Below are 27,456 nucleotides of genomic sequence, written 5' to 3'. Positions count from 1 at the left end.
TTTTGAAATAAAAATAACGGTATGAAATTTCAGAAGTATTATCATCAAAAATATTGTCTCATTTTGTACATGTCTAATTTGTCTTGCAGGACCAAATGCTGCAGTTCTTGAAATAGATGACAGCAACGTTGATGGTACTAGTATTGCTGTTAGATGGTCTGAAGTAGATGGGGACTTAGATTATTATGCTGTGTCCTGCTCTGTTGGTGGTACTGCTAACCCTGCCATAGTACAAGAGGGTGGAACCCTTGCAGCCAAATGTGAAGGGTACAGTACACCAGGAAGTGCACAGACTATTACAGTAGTTACTGTGAGTGGAACCTCAAACAGCACTGATGCAGAAATAACAATAAATACAAGTATGTGTACTTGGTACTATCATTTTGAAATAAAATTAAAAATAATGGTGTGAAACTTTAGAAATAATATAAGGTTATTCCCAAATACCGGGATTTATGTCCGAGTACATCATGCAGCTGAGGTATTGTCCTCAAGGCTACGCGTCTCGGACAATACCAAAGCGTACAATGTAGTGGGACATAAATCCCGTTATTTGGGAATAACCTTATTATTATACAACTTTTTAGTCCAACTTCAAAGGGACAAAGTCGGCCATTTTTCATGAATTTTGTTTGATGCAAGATACTTCTTATATTGTTTGACATGTTGAAAGATACTTAATGAATGATTGACCATGCATATATTCAACCCAGGTTTTAGACACGATACATGAAACTATCGTGAAAATGAATTAATGGTCATGTCTATTAATTCATTTTCGTGATGGTTTCATTTAATTTGCCTAAAACTGGGGTCAAATATACGGTATGGTTGGTCACCCATTCATTAAGTATCTTTCAACATGTCAAGCAATGTAAGAAGCATCTTGGATCAAACAAAATTCATGAAAAAATGGCCGACTTTGTCCCTTTAAAAGAAAAAAGTTGAAATTCAGGCGTCTTTTAGATTCCTGTTGTGCACTGTACTGAGCATCGCGAGCAGACTGGGAACGTGTTGAGCGCGTCTGCTAAGCGCACAGAACAAAATTTCAACCCGCACTGCACAGTGCACATGGTAGAAGCAGTGAAGCTGTTAAGATGATCAATACAAGTAAGTGTACTTCTGATGATACTGTCCTTCGTTTTAATCTGGTAACCTCATGGGCTAGTGCCATGGTTTTCATTCTTGTCAAGAATGGTATAATGACATAGCAGCCAGCTGAGCCATATTAAAGAAATCTAGGCCAGAATAATCAGACCATTAGAGTACAAAATATATGTAAATATTGTGCCAGTTCAAAATGCTTTATTTTTGATGTTAATTCACAGAGCCAGTAGCACCTATGATTGATGGCATCGCAACATACAATTCTACATCTATCGTAGTCACTTGGTCAATGAATGACAGCACAGTATTTGATAGGTTTGAGGTCATATGCAGTGCTGGATCAACTGGAATGACAGTTCAAGTGAATGATTCAGATGCAAGGACTACCACTCTGACAGGTTTAGTTCCAGGAGAGTTGTATGTCATCTACATGATAAGTTACAGTGGAAATCAATTCAGTAAACAAAGTAACAATGTAACACAGAGGACAAGTAAGTGCCATTAACATTACAGGTTCTATTCAAAAATGTAAATTTGAGATTTGTAGGTATTGATATATGATTGCTTTTTTGAATGAATTTAGTTCAAAGTTAGGTGACTATCCCATGATTTGATTATACTGGCATAATAACCAGCTGAGCCATGTAGGGTAAAATACATCTATGCCAGCACATTCAGACCAGTAGATTAAAAATAAAAGCTGTGTATGCTTCTAACATTGTATTTTTCATGTTGATTCACAGATCCAGTAGCACCTGTGGTTGATGACATCACAACATACAATTCCACATCTATCTATGTATCTTGGACAATGGATGTTAACACTACATTTGATAGGTTTGAGATTGTATACACAGAGGGATCAACTAAAATAAAAGTACAAGTGAATGAGACACAGACAAGAAATGCTATTCTGACAGATTTAGGTCCTGGAGAGTTGTATGTGATCTACATGCTAAGTTACAGTGAAGATCAAGTCAGTGAACAAAGTAACAATGTAACACAGAGGACAAGTAAGTGTCACAATATCTTGCTTGCTCTTTTGAAGAAATCCCATCTTCAGTCCAAAATGTATCAACAAACTGAAGATCATACTGTTGCAAGCAGCGGCTCAGATTTACCAGACAGACAAACAAGCAAACAGATGACTGGCATGAATTACACAAATATTTTCATTGCTGCATTATATGAATTGTTATTTGCAGGAATTAAGGTACTATGCACCTCAGGGACAGATATGTGGACTGTCAAATTGTTTTCTGATCTACCACTTGTGGAGGCTCAATTTAAAGCTCCTAGTGTCACAAAATTTCACCGTCTGAATAGTTTTTTGAAAATCAAAGGTTTAATTTTTTTCCATTTAGTCAGCACAGAAATTACAGTCATTTGGAATATCAAATATAGGTAAAAATGTGGTAGTTTGCTTTTCTAGTACAAAAATTTGCATTGTGACCTTTAATTTTTATTGGCTGACATTTGGTATAGCAATATTAGGTCATCGTAGAGGCTTAAGTCGGTGGTGTATGTATGTATGTATGTATGTACATGTATGTGCATATAGTATGTCCGGCAACATCAAAAACTTAAAAAAACCACTGCACTTTTAGCTTGTATTTGGTGTGTTGATGCATCATGGGCTATACGTGTAGATGGGATTTTGTTCAAATGAAGTTTGCATTGCCCAAATTATGCAAATGAGCTTAAAATGTGAAAATGGTAAAAAATAAATAACTCAAGAACTGCTGTTTTGATTGCTTTGAAAATTAGTGTGCAAGTACCTTAGGTGGACTTTATACAGTTTTATGTATATTGTGAAGATATCTTGAATTTTGTATTTTTGCTGAACTGTTGGTCATCTTCTTCATTTTAAGTAAAAATTCTTCTTCTCTGAAACCGCCAGCCCAATCGCTCTCAAATTTGGGTTGTCTCTTTGCAAGGGTGTTACTCTTCTAATTTGTTGAAATTATGACAAAATTGGCAAAATTACCGTTTTGGGGCAATTTTTTTAATTTTTGATCAATAAATCTTAAAAAATCTTTTTCTTTAAAACTGCTGGATGGACAGCTTTTATGTATTGTATACAGATGCCCCGGGATGACAATAGTTGGATATATGGAAATTGTCCTGAAATATACAAATTTGTATTTTTAAGACAATTTTGACATTTTTGGTCAGGAAAACTTGTATGTGTAAGACAATTTTATAGTCATTTTTGGTTTTTAGGTCAAGAAAACTTGTTCGGCTCAAAATACTACTTGTCTAACAGCATTGCAGTTTGGTATAAAAGTCTTGAAGGATGTTTTTAGATAAATTTTCTGCTGAAAGTTTTGGGAAACCCCCAAATTTGTATATTTTTGGTAATTTTCTCAGTCTGTCACCTTAAATGACCTTGTGAGACAGTGTTGAAGGCTGTGAATACAATTTTCTCATATTTTGTATCAATTTGTAGTGAAATTTGATACAGAAAACAAAGCCGAGGTTATTCTTCATTGTGGACCAATTTTTGCAACTTTTCTATGTGAGACACACAAGACATGATAAGAAATTTGGATCCAGGATAATTCCAGATTTTCATAATCTGCCCCACAGTGGGAGGCATTTCACTATCTGTTACTAACTTAAAACAGGAACTTACAGGACCGTGGGCGCACAATAGAGCGATTATTCATGACGCTCACAATTTACATACACTGGGCGGGATTTTTCGAAGTCACGCGTGGACGATGGTTAATGGAGGGGTAAACACTATCTGTTACCGATTAAGAGGGATTTCAATTATCACCTTCTGTCTAAATGTAATGGAAACCTGAACAAGGAATTTGTCTCCACGGGTAAAATAAACTGAACGCGATCATTTTATGGCCGCAGTAAACCCCGTCCATGGATGCCATGCCCCGTCTAACTTGAGGTCCCGGGCTTGAGGTCTGCCTAACTGCAGTCAGAGTGAACGTCGACTAAAACTTCGTTGTATACTACAGCATGATGACATCTTACGTATAACTAATTCAGTTGTTATAAGGAATGAATCAAAGGCAACATTTTCGCCTTCTATTTGAAAACATAAACAGCGCTGGCAGCGTCCGACAACGTCCGCAAATTCACAAACAATGGAACACAACACCGACCATAACGAAGTGAAGCGTGAATGTCACTGGCAGGATTTTGACCCCGGGGTGACGTAATTGAGATGAAATGTACGTTGAGGTAACGTAAACTTTGACTGCACACGATACGATATGCCTACAGGAATTCGCACGATGCATAAATTTTGTGACAAACAGAACTTAAAGTTTTCCATTGACATTGAAACTCAGACTTGTAATACTGTAAATCCGAGCGTTGATATTTCAATTTTCATGACGCTGTGGTGTAGTTCGCCGCGATCGCGCGAGTAAGCTTGTTCAGATCGGATACATCGCCGTCAAGAGTTGTCTATACTCGCGAATGACGCTTGTCTGTCCATGCAGTTTTTGCATTTTCGTTTATCTGGTGACTTAAGTTCCGAAGCCTGATAACGTTTCGACACTGTCGAAAATGAAAAGACAGATGCGTCTTTGCCCGCTTTTCGTCTATCACTAGTAACAAAATTTGTCGACACGGATCGACTGGCATTGGTATCAAGTTTGATAAACGGTACAAAGAAGCACGGTCCCTCCAAGTTGGCAATCTATAGACGCAAGCTGAATGTGTGAATCGTTTCTGGAACATGTCCTGTGTCACGAGTAGGGTATCCAAAGCTCACATGTTTATATCTGTGTCTTGATTAGGGTACACAGGTGTAATTTGTTGTCTCAGACTAATAGACCGTAAGAAAATTGGACGTGAACGGAAAAGCCGAATGCCCAATAGCATCAGCTGGCAATGTCCTCCATAATTTCAAGTTATGGTACGAGAATACAGTGAAGTAGCACTTATATATTGTTTTTCTTTTTTCTAATTTTCTAGGCCTTACGTTTTTGTCATGCTATACCTCTATAACTTTTATCTAGTAACGACATGGTAAGACTTGCTGTCACATCTTGCAATAAAACGTGTGCAATCTAAACGCTGATGAACAGCGAGCATGGAGCAACAAAGACTGATGTGGAGCCATGATTTCTCATTTTCCGCTAGCCGGACAATTTTTCCTGAATGTTTATTCTGATGAATGAACGACAACTGGAGTAAACTGAGGCGACTCCAACCAATTTGAAAAGATGGTCTACATTTTACTGCCACTGGCGTTTTCTACAGACAAAACACACAGACAAATGTCATGATGATACTGCAGTATGATGACGTTACCGGGACTGACTTTTTTTAACGTGTTGATTTCATCATGGACGTGTAAGACAAAGATATCCAGATATTATTTGATTACAATGTCGGATCATCGGATGTATACCTGACTGAGACCTAAATAGGGTCATAACTTTGACCCTGAGATCAATTTATCGACCATTTAGGGTGATTTCGGTGACATCCTCTAAGACTCGAGACTTGCAACTTTTAGGTCAAGCCCTGACGTCACATACTCTCAAATAGGCAATTTTGTTCATTTCGATATTATCTACGCTATCATCAAGCTTACACTGTCAAACTCCGTGTGACAAGAAGCCGTGACACGACCTCTGCTAGGATAATGTCCTATCATTTTGAACATATGATCTTAGATAGAACTGAGACTGTACACTTGTTTCGCACTTGCCATTGGTGGATGGAAATGACGACGAGTGATATCAGAACACATTTCAAGCCTTTGAGCACCCAAATGTCTTGTCACAAGAAGAAGCATAGAAAGTTGCGCAGTACATTATCTCCCTTTGATGTCCGTTAGTGTGAAAAAAAAACGGACGACATTCTGGTGGGGTCCTGGGACCGTCGTCCAAGGACGAAAATTTTCCGCATTGTTCGCGAAAAAAAAACCCGGCCCTTCTCAGGACCAAATGCCAAACGGTCCTTTTCAGACCACTACATGCTCCAAAAAGAGAAAACCGTGTATCGTTGACTCCTTCCCTGGATGTATGTATGCGTGTTAGTATTTGTTGTTTGTAATCTTTATCTAATTGCATGCTCTGATAAGTCGGTGCGTTATATTTGTCTCGGCCAGTGGGGTAAACATCGCTCTGACCACGTGATAAATTTGAATACTCATGATTGACAGTGTCGTGACATTTGCAAATAGGGGTCAAATGCTCGTTCCGGAACACGCTGTTGAAAATATATGCCGGCGCTGACAAAAATTACGACATTTTCAAAGTTTATTTTCGACCTGACTGCATTTGCTGTATATTCATAGACAATATATGCGACATTTGGTGACATCAAACAGCTTGAACACGGTAAAATGACACGATTCTTGGACCAAACACGGCACGTCCGATCAGTAGCGTGGCTTTTTGACATTTGCATAGAATTACTGTAATCCGGCATTTATAGGGGAAGTTCCTGTTTAAGTGCTGTTTACTTTCGAATGATGGCACTGATAGCATCAATTAAAAATCCCAGTGTGGGGAAAGTGCAAGGATCATGTTTAACCCTTTCACCCCCAGTTCCCTGTGTACAGGTCCAACTTTACCATAGAAAACAATGGATTTGGGACAAACCATGGTGGTGAAAGGGTTAAGAGTATCAAGGTTGTAAATAGTTCACATATTTTACATTTCCTGTCATCTGACTATTGTAGCCCTTTATCTAAACATGGTCAATACCAAGGGTGGACCATTTGATATGGGGGGGGTCTGGAAGATTGATGAGGCGGTATTGTTTTTTTTACCCGATCCATTGCGCATTACTTTTTTCCAACTCTCCCATATTTTCTTTTTGTCAAGCCTTCTCTTGCTGATTTTTTTTAGTTACATTAATTAAATTAATGTATGTAGGATCTTCTGTCCCATTGCTACAGAAGTTGATATGCATGTTCCTAAAGTTGACGTCCAGTACCTAAGTTGCAGACCTTATTTGCTTTTGTCATTCTTATTTTTCTTGTTGAAATATTTCTTGCAAGAGATTAAGCCTTTCACTTTTGAGGCACATACTACCTAAAAGAATGCCCTTAATACCATTGAAGAGGGATGTAATATCTGTCATAAGATTTTGTCTCTCCCTTTATCCACAGTTCCAGTATCTCCTGTCCTTAATGATATCACAATATACAGTTCCACATCTATCTTTGTCTCTTGGGAAATGGATGAAGAATTTGCAGTAGATAGGTTTGAAATTGTGTACAGCTATGGATCAACAAATAGAACATTGCAAGTGAATGACACAGATGCAGGAATGCCACTCTGACAGGTTTATTTCCAGGAGAGTTATATGATATCTACATGATAAGTTTTACTGGGGATGAAGTCAGTGCAAAGAGTAACAATGTAAGCCAGAGAACAAGTAAGTGTCACAATATCATTTGAAGAGGTTTTCAGTTTTCACTCTGAAAGAGACAGTCCTATTTAGTTTGTCTGGTAAGTGCCCATTGCCTGTTTGTAATTCATTGTGATATAGTTGGTATTGCACAATTTTTGAAAGAAGTTTTCAATTCTCTGTACTTTGTAGTAAAGTTGTCACTCTCACTAGTGTAAAAGAATGAAAAAAGGGACATTTTTATTTCACATGTTGGTATTATCTGTAAAGCCAAAACTACATCATTAATCTGTTTTCTGAAAAGTGTAGAGTTCCCAGGATCATGTTCAAGGAAAGATAAAAATCATTTCTACTCACACAGTGACATGTATAAGTCAACTGAATGATACAGGATATAGTTAGAATTGTCAAGTTCTGACAAAAGGAAGATTTTTAAGAACAATGCATAAAAGGAATTAATACGAAAAGACCATAGTTTTGAAGATTCTATCATCGTTATTACCCAAGTTTCCAAAGGATGGCCAATATGTCTTTGTGATGATAAAATTAAACACCTTGGTAGTAGGCTATTGTAGTTGTTTTGGTAAAATTCTTGTAAATGTTGAATAATACGTTCACATTAGCCTATCCCAAATTAACATAAGTATTTTAAGATTACTTTCTGTCTTTGTCTTTTGAGATGGTACAAAGCCATTGCTTATTTTGAACACATTGAAAATTTATCTTACAAACACTTCTGTAATGATTACAACAGTATATCACTCATCATGCTGAAATGGAAAACTGTAGCCATTTTTCTGACATTTTTCATGTTAAAGGGCGAGACACCCTTTGAAAATCATCTATGAACTCAAATATAAAATCACCACACTGTACTCTGCATCTTGCTGGCATTTCTGGTTTCCACTGTAATTGTATCATAGTTTTCTTAACTGTAATGATTGTTGGTGTAACTTAAAATGGCTGTTGATGTTATTAGGTATTCAAATGGCACAAAATTCACAAAAAAAGATGTGCAAGAGAATAGTCTTGTCCCTTTAAGCATATAGCCAGCCTAAAAATTTATTTAGTGATAGAGTGCTGCCAAGGACATAAATTGCTTTGCAGAGTTTACAACCCTGCTAACTCAAGAGTATCCCTAATGTAGAATTTGTGGATGTAATTATTTACCGAGTGTTCATTATTCTTTCATTTAACTTTCATTCAATTTAGATTCTTAACTTAATGCCTGTCATTTGCAATTCGTATTGATGACCATCATATGATATCTAATGATTTCATTTGCAGTGCAAGCTTCAATCAGTTGCTGAGTGGCTGACAATCATCTGCAAATGTTTGATTGTCTTATTCATCTATTGGTATCACCATGATTCATCCTGCATCATTTTTTTTCATCAGCACTTTTCTTATAATGATTTGAACCATTCGAGTACAGCCAGGTTTTCTTTACTTGCCTGTGAAAACTTTGCAGTTAGCATATTGTTGACAATTATAACCATAACTGCTGAGGATGTTAACTCAACTGCTGGAGGCCCTTGTACTGGTAGCTGCACAAGCTAACATTAACAATCAGGTTTGTATTTCATAACTTGTTTACCAACTCCTCAAATACCATATAGAAACATACACCTGCAAAAGCTGCTACATGTATCATACAATTTATGCAAGATGTCAGATTAGTATTTATTAGGTCACATTTGGTATATGTATATATTCTAAAGAGAGCTGATATGGTAGGTCTGTATGCCTGTATGTATATATGTCTGTATGTCTGTATGTCTGTATGTATGTATGTATGTTTACTATGTATGTATGTATGTATGTATGTATGTATGTATGTATGTATGTATGTATGTATGTATGTATGTATGTGTGTGTATTGATTGTATTGCATGCAATGCAATGCATGCATTGCGTGTATGCATGCACATGCATGCATGTATGTGTGTGCATTGTATTGCATTGCATTGTATCACATCTAAAACTCCAAAATTGCAACACCTACCATCTAAGTATTTGGTGTACAGGTACTCCCAGGAATGGAGATATGAAGTTGTTCAAATGAACATGTCAGTGTCAAAAATATGTGAATTAGGTAAAAAAGGGAAAACCCAGCAAATTGCTAAAACTCTGTAACCACAGGCCAAATTTGGTTGAAACTTGGTATGCAGGTTCTTTATGGTGACTTAAGATAGATTTGTTCACATTGTAGTGGAATTTTCACAGCTTTATTTTGGGGCAATTTTTCCAATTGTTGGTCAAAAATCTTCTCTGAAAGCAATGGTCCCATTACCTTAAAAACTTGATGCTCTTTATCCTAGGGTTGTTTTCTGTCAGATTGGTTAAATTGTGGTGAAATTTTCATACTTTGTATTTTGGGGCAATGTTTTCATGTTTTGGGTCAAAAAATTATTTTCTCTGAATTAAATATTCTGATTGCTTTGAAACTTGGTATGCACTTAGAGGCAACCTCAGTTGAATGTCTTCAAATTCTTGTGAAATTTTATAATTGAAGTTTTTGGGCAATTTTCGCCATTTTGGTCAAAAATCATTGCATTGAAACTTGGTATGCATGTTCCCAGGGGTAAACTTACTAAAGTATACTCATTCTGGCCTGCCACATCGAACCAAACGTGAACCAAGTGTCATTGATACTATGGTTTATAACCAAATTTTGTTAAATAGCATTGTTTTGGTGTTAAATGTTTATGCCTATGATTCATTATAAATTTGAAATTTTCATCTACCTTTCATCCTGCCCTGTAGATAACTTTGTATCTTCAATTTGTTTTTCAAAAATTTTATTCTTCGTATTACTAGGCCTTTTGTAGCTCACATGTTCACACATGTGAGCTATCATCATACTGATGCCTAGCCTAGACCCTATTTCTTCGCTTTGGCCTATGTGCCTCTGACCACACTCCATCTAGCCTAGTGAGCAGTGATCAAGCTGCAGTTGTAAGTACTGCTCATTTTAATGTGAATGGTCGCCAACAGAGACCGTAACGTCACTGGTATCCCTTTCAAAGTCAATCACTCAAAATGATCCTCTCATGATTGGCCTATGATTAAATGGGTGTTGCTCATGAACTAGCCAGAGAACATGTGCCATTATATGGCATAATGAGTATTTTTTGGTCAAAAAAATCATTATCTCTGAATTAAATATTCTGATTGCTTTAAAACTTGGTAGGTATGTACCTAGAAGCAATCTTACATAATTGTTTTCAAATTGTAGTGAAATATTCATATTTGAATTTTTAGGACAGTTTGGTCAAAAAAAATAATTTTCTCTGAATCACTTGTCCAATTGCTTTGAAACTTGGTATGCATGTTCCCAGGGGTAAACTTAGGTAAGTATACACACTCTGGCCTGCCGCATCAAACCAAATGTTCCCCGTGTCTTACAGAATTCAGTTCAAAATCCTACTTCTCACATATAAATCAATACATGGACTCGCTCCTTCATACCTGGCTGAACTCATTGAAGTCAACACCCCTAGCAGATCTCTCCGATCAAGTCTACAAACCACACTTAAAGTTCCACGAACTCGTTAAAATCATACGGTAACAGATCCTTCTCCTATTCCTCATCAATTCTATGTAACAAACTACGAGCTCCTCTTCGATCAGCCCCGGACATTCGCACCTTCAGATCTCTGCTTAAGACTCATTTCTTCAAGAGAGCTTACCTGTGACCTAGTGTAAAGCGCCAGTGAACATTACTGATGGATACTAGGCGCTATATAAATTATTTCTCCTTTGTCCTTTATCCTTTAAATGTGAGCAAAGTGTCATTGATGCTATGTTTTTAATGTTGCATCATGTTTTCACCCTTATCTTATAGCTTGATCATCAGATCTTTGCACAGACACTTGTCGCTCATTCTCATAGTTGTGATGAGGTTATGTTTTGGATTGTCAAATTGTAATAGTAGTTCAGTTCACTGAACATTCATTGTTCAGCAAGTATCTCTTGGAATAATACTGAATATATGAGTACATATAATTTTGCTCTACAAAGTGTAAATCTAACATGATTTTTGGTTTCTTTCCCCCTGCAGATGATCCTGTATATGAAAAGAACTTTTTTGAAGCTGCAAATCATCATCTGTAAAAGAAGTCTGATGTTTGTTTATCCAATGCTGCCTCTTTTACAGTTGATTGAAACAAACTGCAATTGTTATTTTCTAATGCAGATGGTGTGACATAGTTATGTATAGTACCAAACTATTTATTGTCTTAAGTCTAGAAAGATATTGATAACTTAATTGAAAGACAGAATGATCACACTGAAATATGAAAGGGTTTAAAAAAAAAATAACAACGTATGGAAGTCTAAAATTTATCAATGAATGGACAAGAGTATATAATGCTTGAATGTAATAGGTGATACTCTTCTGTATGCATAATACTAACATTCTGAGGTCTTAAATGTCACAGTTATGATTCCATACTTCATCCCGTTCATTACAGATGCAAGTAGTAAAGAAAAAGGTGGGCAACTGAGATAAATAAGAATTTTTACACCCATTTTATTCATTTATCTAAAGGGAGCGAAGGAAAAATTAACCATCCATGTAACTAAAGTGTGACCCTGACCTATATACGAACTCACGCACGCGCAGCAGTGCATTGTCCTGAACTAAGCGGGGAAATTCCCTGCTGAGCATGTTATACATGTACGGGAAATTCCGTGTGAGTCATCACCATCAAACTAGCCTATATAAAGGAGCCCCGTTGTCAGTCGGCCGGTCGCGGAGTCTAGCTGATGTGAACACGAAGTTCCTATCGGTACGAACTAACTTTCATATCCATTCAATCCATAATATCGTAGATATCGCTCCAGCGGTGGACTAAATCCTTCTTGTTTTTGTATTTCTAGCGCCTGATGAAATATGTCCTGAATAAGTTCTGACCCCGGAGCCTCTGTTGTTGCACCTTTTTCTTGTATTTGTGTAAGCAGCTGCTTATATTGCACATAATAATGTTTATATTTCTCTCGTCTCTTTGCTACACCCGTTTTCCCTTGTATTACATCAATAACAACACCTGGTATAGGAGTTAAGGCTAACAGTACCGGAACTGTCGGAATTGCCGCTATGACAGCAGAGCTTACAAGAATTCCCTTAGTAATATTGAGAGCCATATCAATTCGACCCATTAATTTGTAACTTCGTCGATATGCAGCACTTGTTCTTTCTATGTAATCAGCCAATTGTTCAACGCTTTCAACAACTGAGATGTGCATTTTTTTTTACTGTATATGTAAGGGGGGATAAAAAATAATTGTAGTAATATAGAAATACAATATGGCAGAAGGAGGAGAAGATATACCATTCCAGGATTTCGTTAATACAAATTGAATGACGATGATGCTACTGCTGAAACATCTTTATCGGCAATAATACCCTTGCAGAAGCCGAGCCTTTCCAGGCCGGCTCAAGCGACAGACCCGCAGGTGAGTCGTTGTTTAGACAGAGAGAAGAACTTACAGATATAACGGCTAACCAATACTTAGATAGTAATAGGATTACTGATGCGCATAAACGAGAATTAATGCATACGAATACTAGTATTAGGGATGGAGAGCTGTATTATCGAGAAGCCAGGCTGACATCAAATAAAGGCACGAAGTCTTTAATGCCCTCCTCAATAAAAGGTAAGGGAGCTGCAGAATTTAAAAAAGATATATTAGGAATAGATCCAGATTTTGTATCAGAATTGACTGATAATGAAGCAAAAATGTTATTGAAAAGGCCGGCCGATAAACTCAAACCCTACGACATTGGACGACTCAGAGATAGAATAACAGATTTACGAGAAAATTTTAGCGATAATGCCGATGAAATACGTACTATCGAAAATAAAATCGAAAAAATGGAATAATGAAAACCCTGAGTATAGAGCTATTAATGATGAATTAAGGATTGCGAATATGCGTCTTGGCGAGCTTAACAACGAAAAAGTTAAAATAAGGCTATTGAAAAGAGAAGCTGAAAAACAGTTAAAGGAAATTCCTGAAGATCACACCCAAGGAAAAGAAAAAGCCGAGAAAACTACTAGCTGAACTCATAACAAGAGAAGCTAAAATTGACAATCGAATTGAATACGAAAATGGTAAGATTAGCGGGGCACGTGAAAGTCTGGCTACGACTAGGTCTCTTCGTGATGTAATTTCTGATCCAGAATTATCACTGAGACTGAAGCTGACAGAATTATTTAAACGAAATGGTATAACAATCGCTGCAATACTGACTGCCCTTGGAATGACAATATCAACAATTGCCCTGGCTGTGACTAAAGGAGGAGGAGGAGGAGGAGCGGGAGCAGGGGAGGAGGAACAAACACAGGTGGTTCAGGTCCGCCCAAAGTATATACAAAAGCGAAAGAAATTGTAAAGCAATTTGGCGAATGGTTAAAAACATTGGCCGCAAAAAGTGCTGCTGCAATACCAGGTTTAATCGGCTCCCTTGTCAGTTTTCTATTAAAAACAGCAGGATCGGTGGTTGGATTTGTTGGAGAACAGCTATGGATATTTTTAACTGGATTAACATTAGTCATTATAAATAAAATTATGTATTAATATATCACACTCCCTACGGCATCAACATGTTTGGTGAAAAGAATATTGCAAAGTTTCTTTCTAAAATAAAGACTGTTTGGTTTCTCTGTCGAATTGGAATGGTGCAAACTCCGACGAGTAAATCGACATATACTTCGAGCAAATCCAGGTGTCCGACTCAAAGATGATAATCTTTATCATAACATATTAGCTTTCGTGAAGGAATGTCAAAAGACTAACTTCTTTAAGCGACTAGAATTCATAGCTGTATTCCAGGATACTGAGGATGACCAAGAGGCTCATCATCTCCAAGAATATTGGGTTCTTCGATTGATTCGCGACACAGGCAATCGATTTATCTTTCAGTCAGACGGAAATATTTACGTAAGATGTGATTTTTTTCTTCTAAGTTATTATATACACAAAGTGAAACTTAATTTTCTTTATAACATGTAATTTCTTTTTTTCTTCTACTATATACATTACACGAAAAATGGGGTACGATAGAACATTATCACCGACTTTCACCAACCGAATACCGAATGGAACGAAGTCAGAAAGAACTCATCACGTGATTGCTCATAATCCAAGTGAGGCAGATCCAGGCCAGACACTTATCATACGATGTCCGAAGTTAGAAAGCGGAGTACTCTTAGTTCCAGATACTTTCGACCTGGTTTTTGATCTCGAAGTAATGGGAGATGAATATAACCGAGTAGTACAAAATGTTGCAAAAAATTTGGTGGAGCGTATGAAACTCACATTTGAGGGTCAGACACTTTTCGATTTGAATAAATATAACCTTATTGAATGTTATCGCGATCTCTTCAAACATAAAAAGGAGAGAACGAACATGACACTGTACGGAATTCAGAACGAAAATCTAAGAAAATTAAGAAGCGGTTCGACCGATGGAGATCAAAACGTCGTGGGCGATAAGTTACTTTTCGACACATATAAAACAAAATATGCTATTCGTCTCACTCATCCCTAATAACAGGTCATGGAGTTGCATATCCAAAAGCGTTAGGGAGTCATATTGAATGGGAAATTACGTTGGCACCCGCCCCCCAATTACTTGTCAGTAATCAGGTTGTTACAACCAATTATAAATTAAAAAACATTCAAATGGAATACGAGACAATTTCTGACCTCGATCTCGCGAGGTCAACTGCTGGTTATTACAACGGTGGAAAAAGTTACCTTTACGAGCATATACATTATTTTAGAACAATCCCATTCAAAGAATCGGACACGGTTATCAATGAAAATATAAATGTACCACGACGTAGCATTAGAGGTATCGCTATACTCTTCACTAAAAATCAGAATCAGACAGAACTGAACAGTGAACTTTTCTTTAACCATCCATTGAATCTGTGTCTGTATCAATCGAAGGCATTGCAAATAAAGTGTACGCTCAGAAGATGATACCAAGACAATTTTGGCGAGAGGTGCGACGGTATTTTGCTGAAGATAAAGATTGGTGTGAAATTGATATAGATGAGGCCGATTATTTGAAGAATAAATTCTGTCTGTTTATCGATCTGCGTAGTTTTAAAGATATTGAGTTTCATGGAAATGGTTTAAAAGTAATGAACACAAAGGACGGAATTCAACTTGAAATTCTGAAGAAAGACACCTCAATTAAGGTTGGCGATGTCGCTCGCGATGACAATATATTTGCCCACATTTATGTTATCAGTGATGCCCTGGTCTCTATTGAAAATAGTAGATTAATGTCTTTACAATATTAACCATGACCCGTCGTCCGTCCTATCGGCCATGTTTCTGCCAACCATTCGCCCGTGTCTGGATTGTATAACTGCACACGTTTTATATCATTTGGCGCCATCATGATTTTACTACGCTTTTCACTACGGATTTCTCCAGCCTTTTTCCGTACAAACTGTACAAACTGTGCCGGCTCCGGCTTCTTCCCAGTTTCAAACAGATCTTTATAATCTTCAAAGTTCAAATGTTTTCTAACACAAACATCTTTCACCCCTTTATTTTTTTCGTCTCCGAAGTTGGAGTTCGAAAAGCATACACTTCGAGCGTATGCCACAAAATCAAGAATAGGTTCACCATTCAACTCATCTTTAAATTTACCTATCACTTTTTTATTAATCTTCGGAAAGTTGGGGGCTACCATGGGTCCACTCATCCCACTAGTATCATATATAGACTTCTCACCATTCTTTTCAACATCTTCTCGGACTATATCATTGAAAGTTACGTCCGGGTCCGGGATCGGCACACTGTAAACAAAACTATCAGTATCCATGTAGGCTAATCGTATTCCAGGGAACTGGGCCCGAAAGTAATTGTAATGCGTCTCATACATAAGCAGCTTAGAAAGTTCCAGTACTGCGGCGCCGATGAAAACTGGTTTTACATATCTATGCTCATCCGTTTTCAGTTCCAGTAGGGCACTGTCGCAGGAATCGCCATCCTCTTCGGAAGTTATGAAAGTTATATGTTTCATCTTTGGATTATACTTCTGAATCTTTTTACGTCCACTATCCGTGCCGTTCCAGTCCGAAACAAATTTAAAGTCTCTGTACTTTCGAACATCTTCTATTGTCTTACCGAACATTGCATTATTCATCAGCTTATAGAAATTCTTTTCGAAATCTGTCCTCCCCTTTGCCCTCATTTTAGTGTTAAAGTCAATATATTTCGCGAGACATGGAGCTTCATCGAAAGCAAGCACCCGATAAATCTTTTTCAATCTCATTCCCATCCGAAGATAGAATTCCAGCAACTTGTAGTGTAAGACGTATCTCTCTCTATCCATCACACTTGTAATCAGTCGACCGCCCTGCCTCGGAAATTCATAGTGATGCGGTGCTAATGGCAAATCGCTGTGTTCTTCATGTAATTCGGGGGTATTCTAAGTCTACTTCTAGAAAACTTGGTGGAAAGGTGGAACCAGGTCCCCACGCTCCGCCAGCTCGGCCCCCCGCTCCGCCGGCGGCCCATTCCTCCCACTCTTCCATCGTCATCCAATGAAGTCCGCCCGTAGGCATTGCCTGACTCATTGCCCAGCCGTAGAGATTGTTTGCATCGAGATATTTTATTTCGGTCACCGGCTTCTCTGGATCGTAATTCCCGTAAGCAGGATGATTTGTCTGTAAATAATGAATATTACACTGGCTGATGCCGCCTCGAATTCCCCGTTGTACGAAAGTCATCTGCTCAGCATCTTGAATGAGTTTAAATTATTACCCGTGTAAAGTAACATAGCATCCCATGTCAAGCCAGGCGCTGACATATAGTGGGCTGGATCTAACTTGTACGCTTCTAAACATGTGTCACGGAAATTTTCAAATATATTTGCAAGAAGTAGAACGTCAGTCTCACAATAGAATTCCATATAATCACGAATCGTCTTACATCCAACTTCGTCCCATACTCTTAATGCATGTTCGTAATCAGACTCCGAAATCCCCTCTTCCGTCAATTCGCTATAAAATTCCCCCCTCTCCGGGAGCTCACCCTCTTCTAATCTGTCAACCGAGTCTAAATATTCGTAGGGAAGAAACCTTTCGCCCTTTGAATGTCCGGGTATGAAAGTGGGGCCGCCGTCCACCCATCCTCCGGAACAGTTTTTGCCAACTTCGCCAATGACCCCATCATCAACTGAGCACTGTCCATAAACTTTATAGAAAAGAAACGTCTCTTTATCTCCCTCTTCCCTCCGGCAACAACAATTGAGGCGTGAAAAATAAATGTTTTCGAGAGACCCATATTCCTCCATTGCTCGTCTTAGCTATGATTTTAGGCTCTGGTCCGGAACCCCATCATCTCCTTCGGTAACGATTTCATGTAATTCTTTCAAAATAAAAGAACCATCGTATCCCTTGAGGTTGTGAAAGTAGATAGGAATGGTTCTCGACGGCCGGCATCCTTCGCAATAGAAGGTCGCCTCCTCCTTCACTACTCGGTATCCTGCCGGCTCTCCACATGCAATACAGACTGGATCACATCCGTCGCGCCGGTAATTAGAAGGATCCCTCATCGGTATTATTTTCCAATAATACGATTTAGAATAATACTCGGCCTGTTCTTTCATATCCTTTAGAAAGTCTGTAACACAGGAGAGACCTGTGAATGTTCTTTTACCATAAACAGTGGGTCGGCCCGGGCCTCGTTCCGAAGGTCCCCACCCCCGTTCCACCATAACATACGAAAGACAAATTGGAATGTGCCGGCCGGTCCCCTTCTCAATAATTGCCTCAGTATCTGCATAAACGACGTAGGGAGAAGGAACCTTCTTCCGATGTCCTTCAAATTGACACACTTCCTTAGGAAAATCTGGCTGGGCAGTGTCTGTTCCACAGTATACCTGATGTTTTTCTAATTCTTCTGTTGACTTAAAACCTCTTTTACAAACCATACAAATACACTTCCGTCTGCGCTCATTCTTTCGATTAGTACGAGAATTACGAAGGCGATTTTCCGCAGTAATTGGTACGAAGTGAGAACGGCCGCCGTCTTCGCCAACTATCAGTAAGATATTTGCTATTTGATTCCTATCGACTTCACCTTCGGAATGGGCACTATATAACACAGTTATGTCGGACGGGGGAGCGGGATCATTTTCGTAGATCTGAAATACTTGAAGTTTGATGCCTGGATTTTGCTGCTCGAGCGCCTGAATACAGTCAGATCGGCGGGCGTAGGAAAGGGAATACCTTCCCAACAGTAGTCAGCCATAAATGGGGCGTACGTATTCCATTTTCTCCTTACCTGACCACATTTCTTTTCACGAAACTCGGGGTCGGCCAACTTTAAACTTGCTACGATGGGTATTGAAAACAGTTCTCGCTGCCCGAAGGTAGCACCAGATCGCTAACACAATGCTTATTTTTTAACCATCTGGGAAGTTGGACTGCGCCAGCCCCCGGCCAGCCCCGAGTAAAACTTCTACTAGAATTACTTCAAAATTAAGTATCTCCTCGAGAACGAGACCAGAACCCTCAACATTTTCAATTGTATCAAGCATACGATCGTAGCGATCTATTAATTGTTGCCCCACATCCGCCCCTCTTACATCTTTTGTGTATGTATCATTTAATTTAACATACAATGAACGCGGTTGTGTATTACCAGTTTTCGGATCCGATAATTTGACTTCCATTTCGGTATAAACAGAGTACATCTTTCGTTCCGAATGGACCATACCTTCAATATCCACCAGCTCCCCGATATCCTTGACTCGCTTGACTTCAGGAAATTTTTTTTGTAAAACTGCTCCCTTGAATGCTGTATGTAAACTGGCCATCTTTATGATATATACTATCCTAAAATTTTTTAAAATGAAAAATAATTATTCTATGATAGGTCATCAAAATCCACTATAATATTTTTGTCAGCATTTATTGTTTATATATCTCACCTAATCTTTCTAAGTCGACTAGTTCTTCCACATCTTGAATTTCTGGTTTATTAGGCGCAGCACAAAATATTAATCTCTCAACAGTGAAAGAAAGAGCACGCTTACTTAAGCGCGGTTTAAATGCTAAGAATTCTATCTTACTACCTTTTCGGATATTACGAGGTACAATAGCAGGATTTTCTCGGACTGGCAATGGACTCACTGTTTTAAAACCGCAGTCAATTTCTTGAACCATATCAATACATGTAGCGAAATCGTGATTTCTCCCTCTCCCTCTCCCTCTTTTAAACTGAAATTTAAAATACGCCACTGGCTGAGGCCCCTCGCTCCCTCGCTTCTGATACACTTTAGATGGATTGTAAAATCCGCAGGAATTATTCTTGGAGTGAGCGGCCAGGCTTGCAGCATAACTTTTAGCAGTAGATGCATCGAAACTTTCACCTAGGGTACGGAATATTATTAAATCAGTAAACTTTTGAAGACTCGGTTGCCAACGGACACACACCCCATCGCATGTAGCAGGATCTCTAGAACCGTACTTAGGTCCGATGGGGAAAACCACTTCTAGCTCACTGTCTACGTATATGAAAGGATCTACATATTCACCAAATACTAATTTGCCTCCATCATCAATTTTGATGTTTTCTCCGGTTTCAAGTATTTTTATTGCATCTGAAATAGAAAGGATTGTCATTGTCTTATCGTATATATCTTAATAAAAAAAAATTTTAAAAAAATTTCTATGATATAGTATCCCAAAAATGTCATACATATTCATAAATGGACCAACTGGAAGTGGTAAGAGTTACGATGCAGTAAATTTGGATCCGTATCACGTACCAGAATTTGACACTAGTTTTTCCAGCAACATTGCCGACTTTTATAATGGGCGCCACGTTCGATTGCCGATTTTCAGAACCAGTTTATAGAACATACGCTTAGTTTACAATGTCAGGTGGGAGGAGGAGGGAGGTTTCCCTCCCTTCAGAACAATACATTATTTGTGACTCTTCCATAATTCAACATCTGACTTTTTCTCGAATCCGGGGCGTGGCAACGGAAGAAAAAAAGATTGTTTCTAGAGCATTTGACCATTTACCCAGTTTCATTATCATATTCAAAGATATGCCTTGGGATTATTGCAGGCGGAATGTGTTGACTCGAGCCAGGTCGTACGAAATAGCCGCCTTAGAAGAACTAGAAGAGATTCACAACAAGTTCAAACAGACTTTCTTAGAAATTTGCCACGACTACAGACTTCCATGTTTGGTAATTCGGAACGCTCTTACCCCCCTCGTTCTCAAGAATATACTTAATCCAACAATTGATACCGAGACAGTCGGACCAGTAGAATATCCACGAGCTTTTGACTTTGGAATTGCATGGAGCGGCGGCAGCCAGGGATTTTTAATAGACGGTTTCAAGGAGGAGGAACTTGAAAAAGCGTACTTCCCACCTGGTCAAGAACAACTAGAACAACCTCGAGTCTCACTCAAGAACCTACACAAACTTCTTAACGCTTGTGAATCTGTGTGTGCTTATAATGCTTCGTTTGACCTACGAGCACTTGACATTATGAAAAGGGGGGACTTTGAAGTTACTTGTCTATGGCTTATGTCAGTTGTGTACATTATACTTCAACCAGAACTTATCGATAAAGCTGAACAAGGGGGACTCGAAAGAACGGACTGTGGTAACATGAGAAGTCGTTTTGAAGATCTTGCAAACTTAATATGTTCAGGAACTGAGGGGGTACCACCTCATCCACATACGGCCGAAAAAGATGCAGTAAGTGAACATTACTTACGACAGTACATGATAAATACTTGGCCAGGTGGGGGGTGGAAGTGGGGTGGTAAACTGACACTTTCGGCTTTCAAGAAATTAAGACTTTTTCCATGGTTCTTATTGAATAACTTTCGTAAATACTTACGTTAGTACTTACGTAGTACTTGACAAGTACCATGGACAGGAACTTACGAAGTACTACGTAAGTACCAGCACAGGAACTTACGAAGTTCTAATAACATTTTCCTCCGGCTCCCAACTATTGAAACTTTCTGGATAACCTTTCCATTTTATCAGATAATATTTCTTTCCTCTAATTTTTTTCGTCTTCAAAATTCGTTCTACTCTGTACAGCTCGTCGCGTTCTGAAGGTGCGCTCTGAAGTTCATCAGAATAGAAAGTGCCGAGTATTTCCTCTCCATTCAGATCTTTTATTTTGTAAACTGGTGGCGTTCCCAGTCCAGCTGCATACACCACTTTTGAAACTACGAAATCTCCTCTGTCCAATTTGGTAAATATCCTTTCTTAAAAGTGGTCTTGTATTTTGTAATTCGGACCCGTTCTCCCGGCTTGAATTCAGGGTTGGCTCCCCCGGCTGCCAACTCAGGACCGAATAGTGTATAAAATGCCTGCCAATCGTTCTCCTCTGTTACGTCCCTGGGTTTCATTTTGATACTTCCGTGAACGGTGTTATTGTAATTCTCAAGAAGGTGGGGTAGAATGGGGAGCCAGGAACGTGTCTGTTTATATGTAAAGTATTTCCACATCATCGTCTTGAGGGTTCGATTAAAACGTTCAACGACGCTAGCTTTTTTGTCACTGTAGGTGTGAAACCAGTGAATTCCCACCTCCTGGAGCCACCCCTGCATTTTTCGGTTAGTAAATTCCCGCCCCTCATCTGTCTGAAGTTTGTCGGGCCTTCTCCCGGATTTCTTAATCACATCTTGTAGCGCCTGCAACGTGTGTTCAGCCGTTTTTGACTGTATCGGCCTGGCCCATGCATATTTGCTTAGCACATCGATTACTGTTAGCATGTATCGAATGTTATGATTCTCTTTTGCGAATGGGGGAGGGAATTCCACGAGATCCGCTTGCCATTGAGAGTCTATCGATGTTACGAAAACGCGCCGGCCCGTAGCACGAGTACGAGGTACCGGTTTATGTAGATTATAAGTTAGCTGAGTTTTTAACCACTCCTGCACCTCTTTCTTGGTCACTTTCAGTCCGCTGGAGCGTGCTGCGTCATACAATTTTTGTACACCTCCAAAACAGTTTTTGGGTTGTAATATAATTCTCTAAGAGTACCTTCGGGGGAGCCTTCGGCTTCAGCTTCCATAATTGCTATATTATACGAATAATTTTATGTCGTACGGATTCCGTAAACGAAATACTAGTTTACTGAATGGTCTCTACTTTTCAATTGCTTGATTAGGCCCACGGCTTCCCGTTCTGACACCTCCATTCCATATTCTTTTATAATAGTTTTGTTGTCTATCTTGTTCGGTGTGTAAAATAGTACTAACATCTGTATGTTTTCCCTAAATGGTTTACTAATACTAGTATATTGTTGAGTCAGAACCCAGACAGATAATCCGTCATGTCTTGCGCTGAAACCAAGTTGGACTAAAACGTTACTGCGCTTCTTCATATCTTTGGACGAGGCGCAGTCATCGAGGATTATTAAAGTGTTCGTTCCAGCCCATTCTTTATGCACGTAGGTAATGTATCATCCACTGCATCGAGTCCGACTGGAAATATAAACACATTATCATCGGTGAAAATGAATCTTCTATTATACGCTTTATTATTCATGAATGTTGGCAAATGAATATCACATATTCGAATTTCCTTAAGTACGGACCGGTGAGGAGGTCCAACATAAATTCTGTTTTGCCAGAATATGTCGGTCCAGTTATAATCATGTTGAATGGTGGGGTTACGTATATTGACATTTCCTCTGGATCTATATACTGTAAATTAATGAATCTCTTCTAGTTCTTTTAAGTTACTGGTTCGAGTTAGATGAAACCCAGTCACATCGACAGCATCTGAATGAACTATATAGTTAGTGACTTTATTCCAGTACCTACAATAGTAATGAATATTGCTAAAGATAACAAACCAATTTTGCCGAATTCGTGAATAGGGTCTGCAGATGCTGCCCGTTCCGGGGAGGGGAGGGGGTCCCCGAGTCGTGTCATTGTGAGGTGACTCTCCGGGCTCGTCCTGCCACTTCACGGGATCCCCCCCCTCCTCCCCTCCTTCCATCTCATGTACAGCACTTTCTCGAACTTCCGTGTTTATATCACCATTCACTCCGAACACCATAGATTCTGTTGCGTATTGCAATTCATTATTATAACCCGAGATTGCCGGGCCCGAAAGAATGACCATCTCAGACGGTAAGAGAAGTAAATTGGGTGAGACTGCCATATCAAGTTTGACACCAGTATTCATTATTGTGTCTTGATATCGCCGATAACTGATTACTTTGTCGGTATTACGAATTTCATCTTCGAGGAGAACACCGAATTCTTTTCGGACTTGCTGTGCACTGCCAGTATTGCCCACTATGGTACTGCGAATATTTGCTTGTGCGCCAAGTATGCAATATACGTAGGCTTCAAGGCTTTCATTGAGGCGAGCGAGACCGGCCTTTGTTAGTCCCGAGTCTCCTGTCAGAGGAATGAAACTATTGTATTGTCCCTCCGATCCATCATTTCGGAAGAAATAGTAGTGCGGTCGTTCTTTGGCGGGCAGTACATGTTTTTTCTTTCCAAAAATGGTATGTGTATAGAAAACGCCTCCGTCGGAGGAGAGGAAAAAGTCCCGACGTTGTATATCGCTTTTGGCTGTCGAACAGGCCCACGATTAGTGTAATATTCATATCCATAACCAAGACCTTTATTTGGCCTTTTCGATATCGAAAGTCGGACTTCGTTGGGCTTATATTTCCAAATTCTGTACAGAGAAGTTCATATTGGACGAGATTGTACGGATTGTCGCCCGCTTTGAAGGTGGGGGTATCGTCTGGAAGTGCAACGCCCATTTCGTGAAGGATACGACGTATTGTAAAGTATACATGGAAACGGCAGAATGATCGTATTTGGGGCGGAAATTTCTTATCAAAGAGATGGGCGAATGATATACCGCAACCAGTAGTGCTACACCATACAGCGAAATTCAGTTGCTGGTCCCAGTATTTCATCTTTGGGCTGCCCAGCCAGACATTACTTTCTTTCGCTGATCGATGAGTGATTACGTTATCTTTGAACACATCCCGAGGATGGAAAGTAAATTTATCTGTCGGCGTTACATATATTTCTAAGTCCATGAGAATAGGTTTTATTCCTCCGTCCGGTTTGGAAGGAATATCAGCATGCTGTACTGTCGGTACGCTCGTCTTATTCAATTGAAAAGCAACTGGGAATAAGTCTGTACTCATTATTCGTGTTTCTATATACATATAGATTTAAATGGAGGAGAATTTTCCCGGAATCCCTGTCGGAATCCCTGTCGGTACGGTTCTGTTAGGGGTACTAACATTCCAGACTATGTTAATACTTTATTTCGGATTCAGGTTTAAACGAATTTTTATTTTTTACTAAGAATAGATAACATACTGCAAACAATGGAGAATTTAATAAAGTCATCGGCAGCGGCAAATATGACAGCGCATTCCGAAGGGGCTTCGGCACCTTCGGCGCCTTCGGACAATAATCAATCCATAATAGAGACAAAACGTGAAAAAATACTCTGTGTCATCGCAAGTGGTCAAAGTAAGTTATTTTTGGTAAGGAGATTTCAGTTGCTGACGTAGAAAAATGGAAAGATGAAACGGTGGTTAAAGCCTTCAAAATGTACGAAGCGAAATACAGTTCTCTTATAAGTGATACCATCACTCAAAGTTTCATAGATCTAGGAGCCCGTGCAATCAGTCAGGTAGTTCCAATCGATGATCGAGATAACTATGCCACTGATCTTAAAAGGATTTTATTCTAAACAGTGAAATAAAACGATTATCAGGACGGATAGGGTACACGTGGGGGCCCCTGATTGCTCTAATTTCCACCGGTTTAATTACGGGTAAACATTTAAATTTTAAAAAAATCGGGTTTAATATAGTACCTGAAATAAATGGATTCAACTTCGACTACTCAGCAAACGGCTCCGCCAGGGACTCCGTCAGGGACGATCCTAACACCTACACCGGCACCTCCGACACAGCGCAACATAGAGAAATGACGTTACCGACGAAGCATCCAGGGAGAGTTGCTGCGGGCAAGAAATTAGCGGAATGGAACAGGCAAAACAGGGAGAAGAAACTAAAAGCAATGGAGAGGGAGGGGGGGGATAGCGATGCGGTAGCGACTGAAGCAGACCTACCGCCTACAATGAAAGAACAGTGTGATAATAATTCACGCTGGTATAATAAATGTTATCTTGTTTTAGGAATTGTGGGAGTTTCATTGACTGCATTAGGGCTATATTGGGGGCGTGCTCGGCATATTTGTCCCGTTAATCGATCGAGTCCAGATCGGAAAGATCCTCCCCAGAAAGCGGAAAAAACAGAGCCAGTAGCGGCTCCCTCCAGAACAGTTCCGACGGGAGGGGAGGGGGAGGGGAGGGAGGACCCAGCTCCTCTACATTGTATGAGATGGATTAACTCCCCATATTTTTATTTTTATTTTTTATTTTATATACTAGTCAGCAATCATGGATATTAAAACAGTTGTAAACACAATGTACGATGGTATTGTAATCGCAGGACTTGCGATGGGATATCTAATGATCTCCAGCAAATTTCTGAAAATAGAGGTTGGCGATCCAAGTCGTCCAAATTTGACTCGATTGGCAAAATTAGGCGGTGCGACTGCTGCCGCGGTAGCAACCAAAGATCTCCTTGAACAGAAAAATATTATTCCTGCAGAACCTTATACTTCGTAATGGGCACCTTCGGAATATTATTCATCGAACATTTATACTTAGTAATATATACAGCGCACAACAATGATCATTGGATTGAAAGCCAAACAGGTGAACCAGTCACTGTTAATTTTACCCTTGCATTGACACGACACAGTTTACGAAGATAAGACTGCTAGAGTGCGGACTATATAATTCATGGCATAACATAACATCGACGAATAATGTAATAAAATATCAAGAAGGTGACCAACCGAAGAAGACTAAATCAATACGTCCAGGTAACTACAATATCGATACGTTAAACAAAGCAATCGGGTTGAAGCAAAAAATTAATTTTGAAAAACATCTGCCGACAAACCATGTTTATCTAACTTTGGCTAAAGATATTAAAGTCTATTTCAATGCCACAGGTAGCTTCGCCAACGTCGTCGGCTTTTCAGATAAACCTGAGAACAACCCAGTTATAAAAAGTACTATGAGTCCGAAGAAAGTGGATTTCTTAACAGTCACTAAATATATAGTTCATTCAGATGTAGTCGATGTTACTGGAAATTATGTTTCATTTGGTTCGGGTGCCTCCGGAGGATACATACAGGGAAAGTATCGAACTGTTTACAAATACTTCCCATCCGGGATACGAGAGAAATAAGTGAAAAGGTTACTTACGATTTTAAAAACGGAGCAATTTCTATGCCATTGAGAAAAGGGGGAGATTACATGAATTCAATGCGTATCTGGATAACAGATCAGGATGGGAACATGATCGATTTCAATAACTGGCCAATTAGCTTTTGTATTGAATTGCTGTAGTCGTTCTGAAGCGTTCCGAAGGAGCCCCCTACCGGTGTAACATAAACCATCCCACGACTAATCCTCCAGCAATATAGATCATCTCATATTTCTTTTGCTCAGGGCTGGGTTGATAATAATCTGAGAATTGAACTGGACTTGACGTAGAGTTGCTTTGCACCGCTTCTGCTTCTTCCAGGATTTCTGCATCTGTATCTCTTAATTCTGCCGCAGCATGCGCATCCTTTGCTTGATTTTCTCTTTCCCAGTCAGCCTGTAGTAATCTTTTTCTGACCAGACGTTGCGATCATGTTCAAATTTTTCTAATGCTTTATCATGTCGAACTTTCTCTTCAATAAGAGCCTCACCATTCCCAGAAAGCTTTTGTCCGATAATATTTCTCCTGTGAATGCCGTTGCATTTAATACAGCACCGAGAACTGTCATTCCTATTGCTGAAGCCATGGTTGTGTATATTACAAGGTATTATTTTAATTTCACTGTATATAGGTCCCTACGGAGTATGTCTGATCCAAG

At 39.2% G+C, this 27,456-nt stretch overlaps 1 protein-coding gene across 1 annotated transcript in view; it reads left to right on the top strand.

Moving 5' to 3' along the window:
- Positions 1-27,456, top strand: part of LOC139149346 (receptor-type tyrosine-protein phosphatase beta-like) — a 47,766-nt gene that overhangs the window by 9,549 nt on the left and 10,761 nt on the right. The window contains exons 9-11 of the mRNA XM_070721068.1: positions 90-359; positions 1,329-1,598; positions 1,851-2,120. Coding sequence (XP_070577169.1) covers positions 90-359; positions 1,329-1,598; positions 1,851-2,120 — 810 coding nt within the window. The remainder of the gene's footprint in view (positions 1-89; positions 360-1,328; positions 1,599-1,850; positions 2,121-27,456) is intronic.

Source organism: Ptychodera flava, chromosome 2, assembly GCF_041260155.1.
Source record: "Ptychodera flava strain L36383 chromosome 2, AS_Pfla_20210202, whole genome shotgun sequence".
Lineage (NCBI taxonomy): Eukaryota > Metazoa > Hemichordata > Enteropneusta > Ptychoderidae > Ptychodera > Ptychodera flava.
This window is presented reverse-complemented; position numbering and strand designations above follow the sequence as displayed.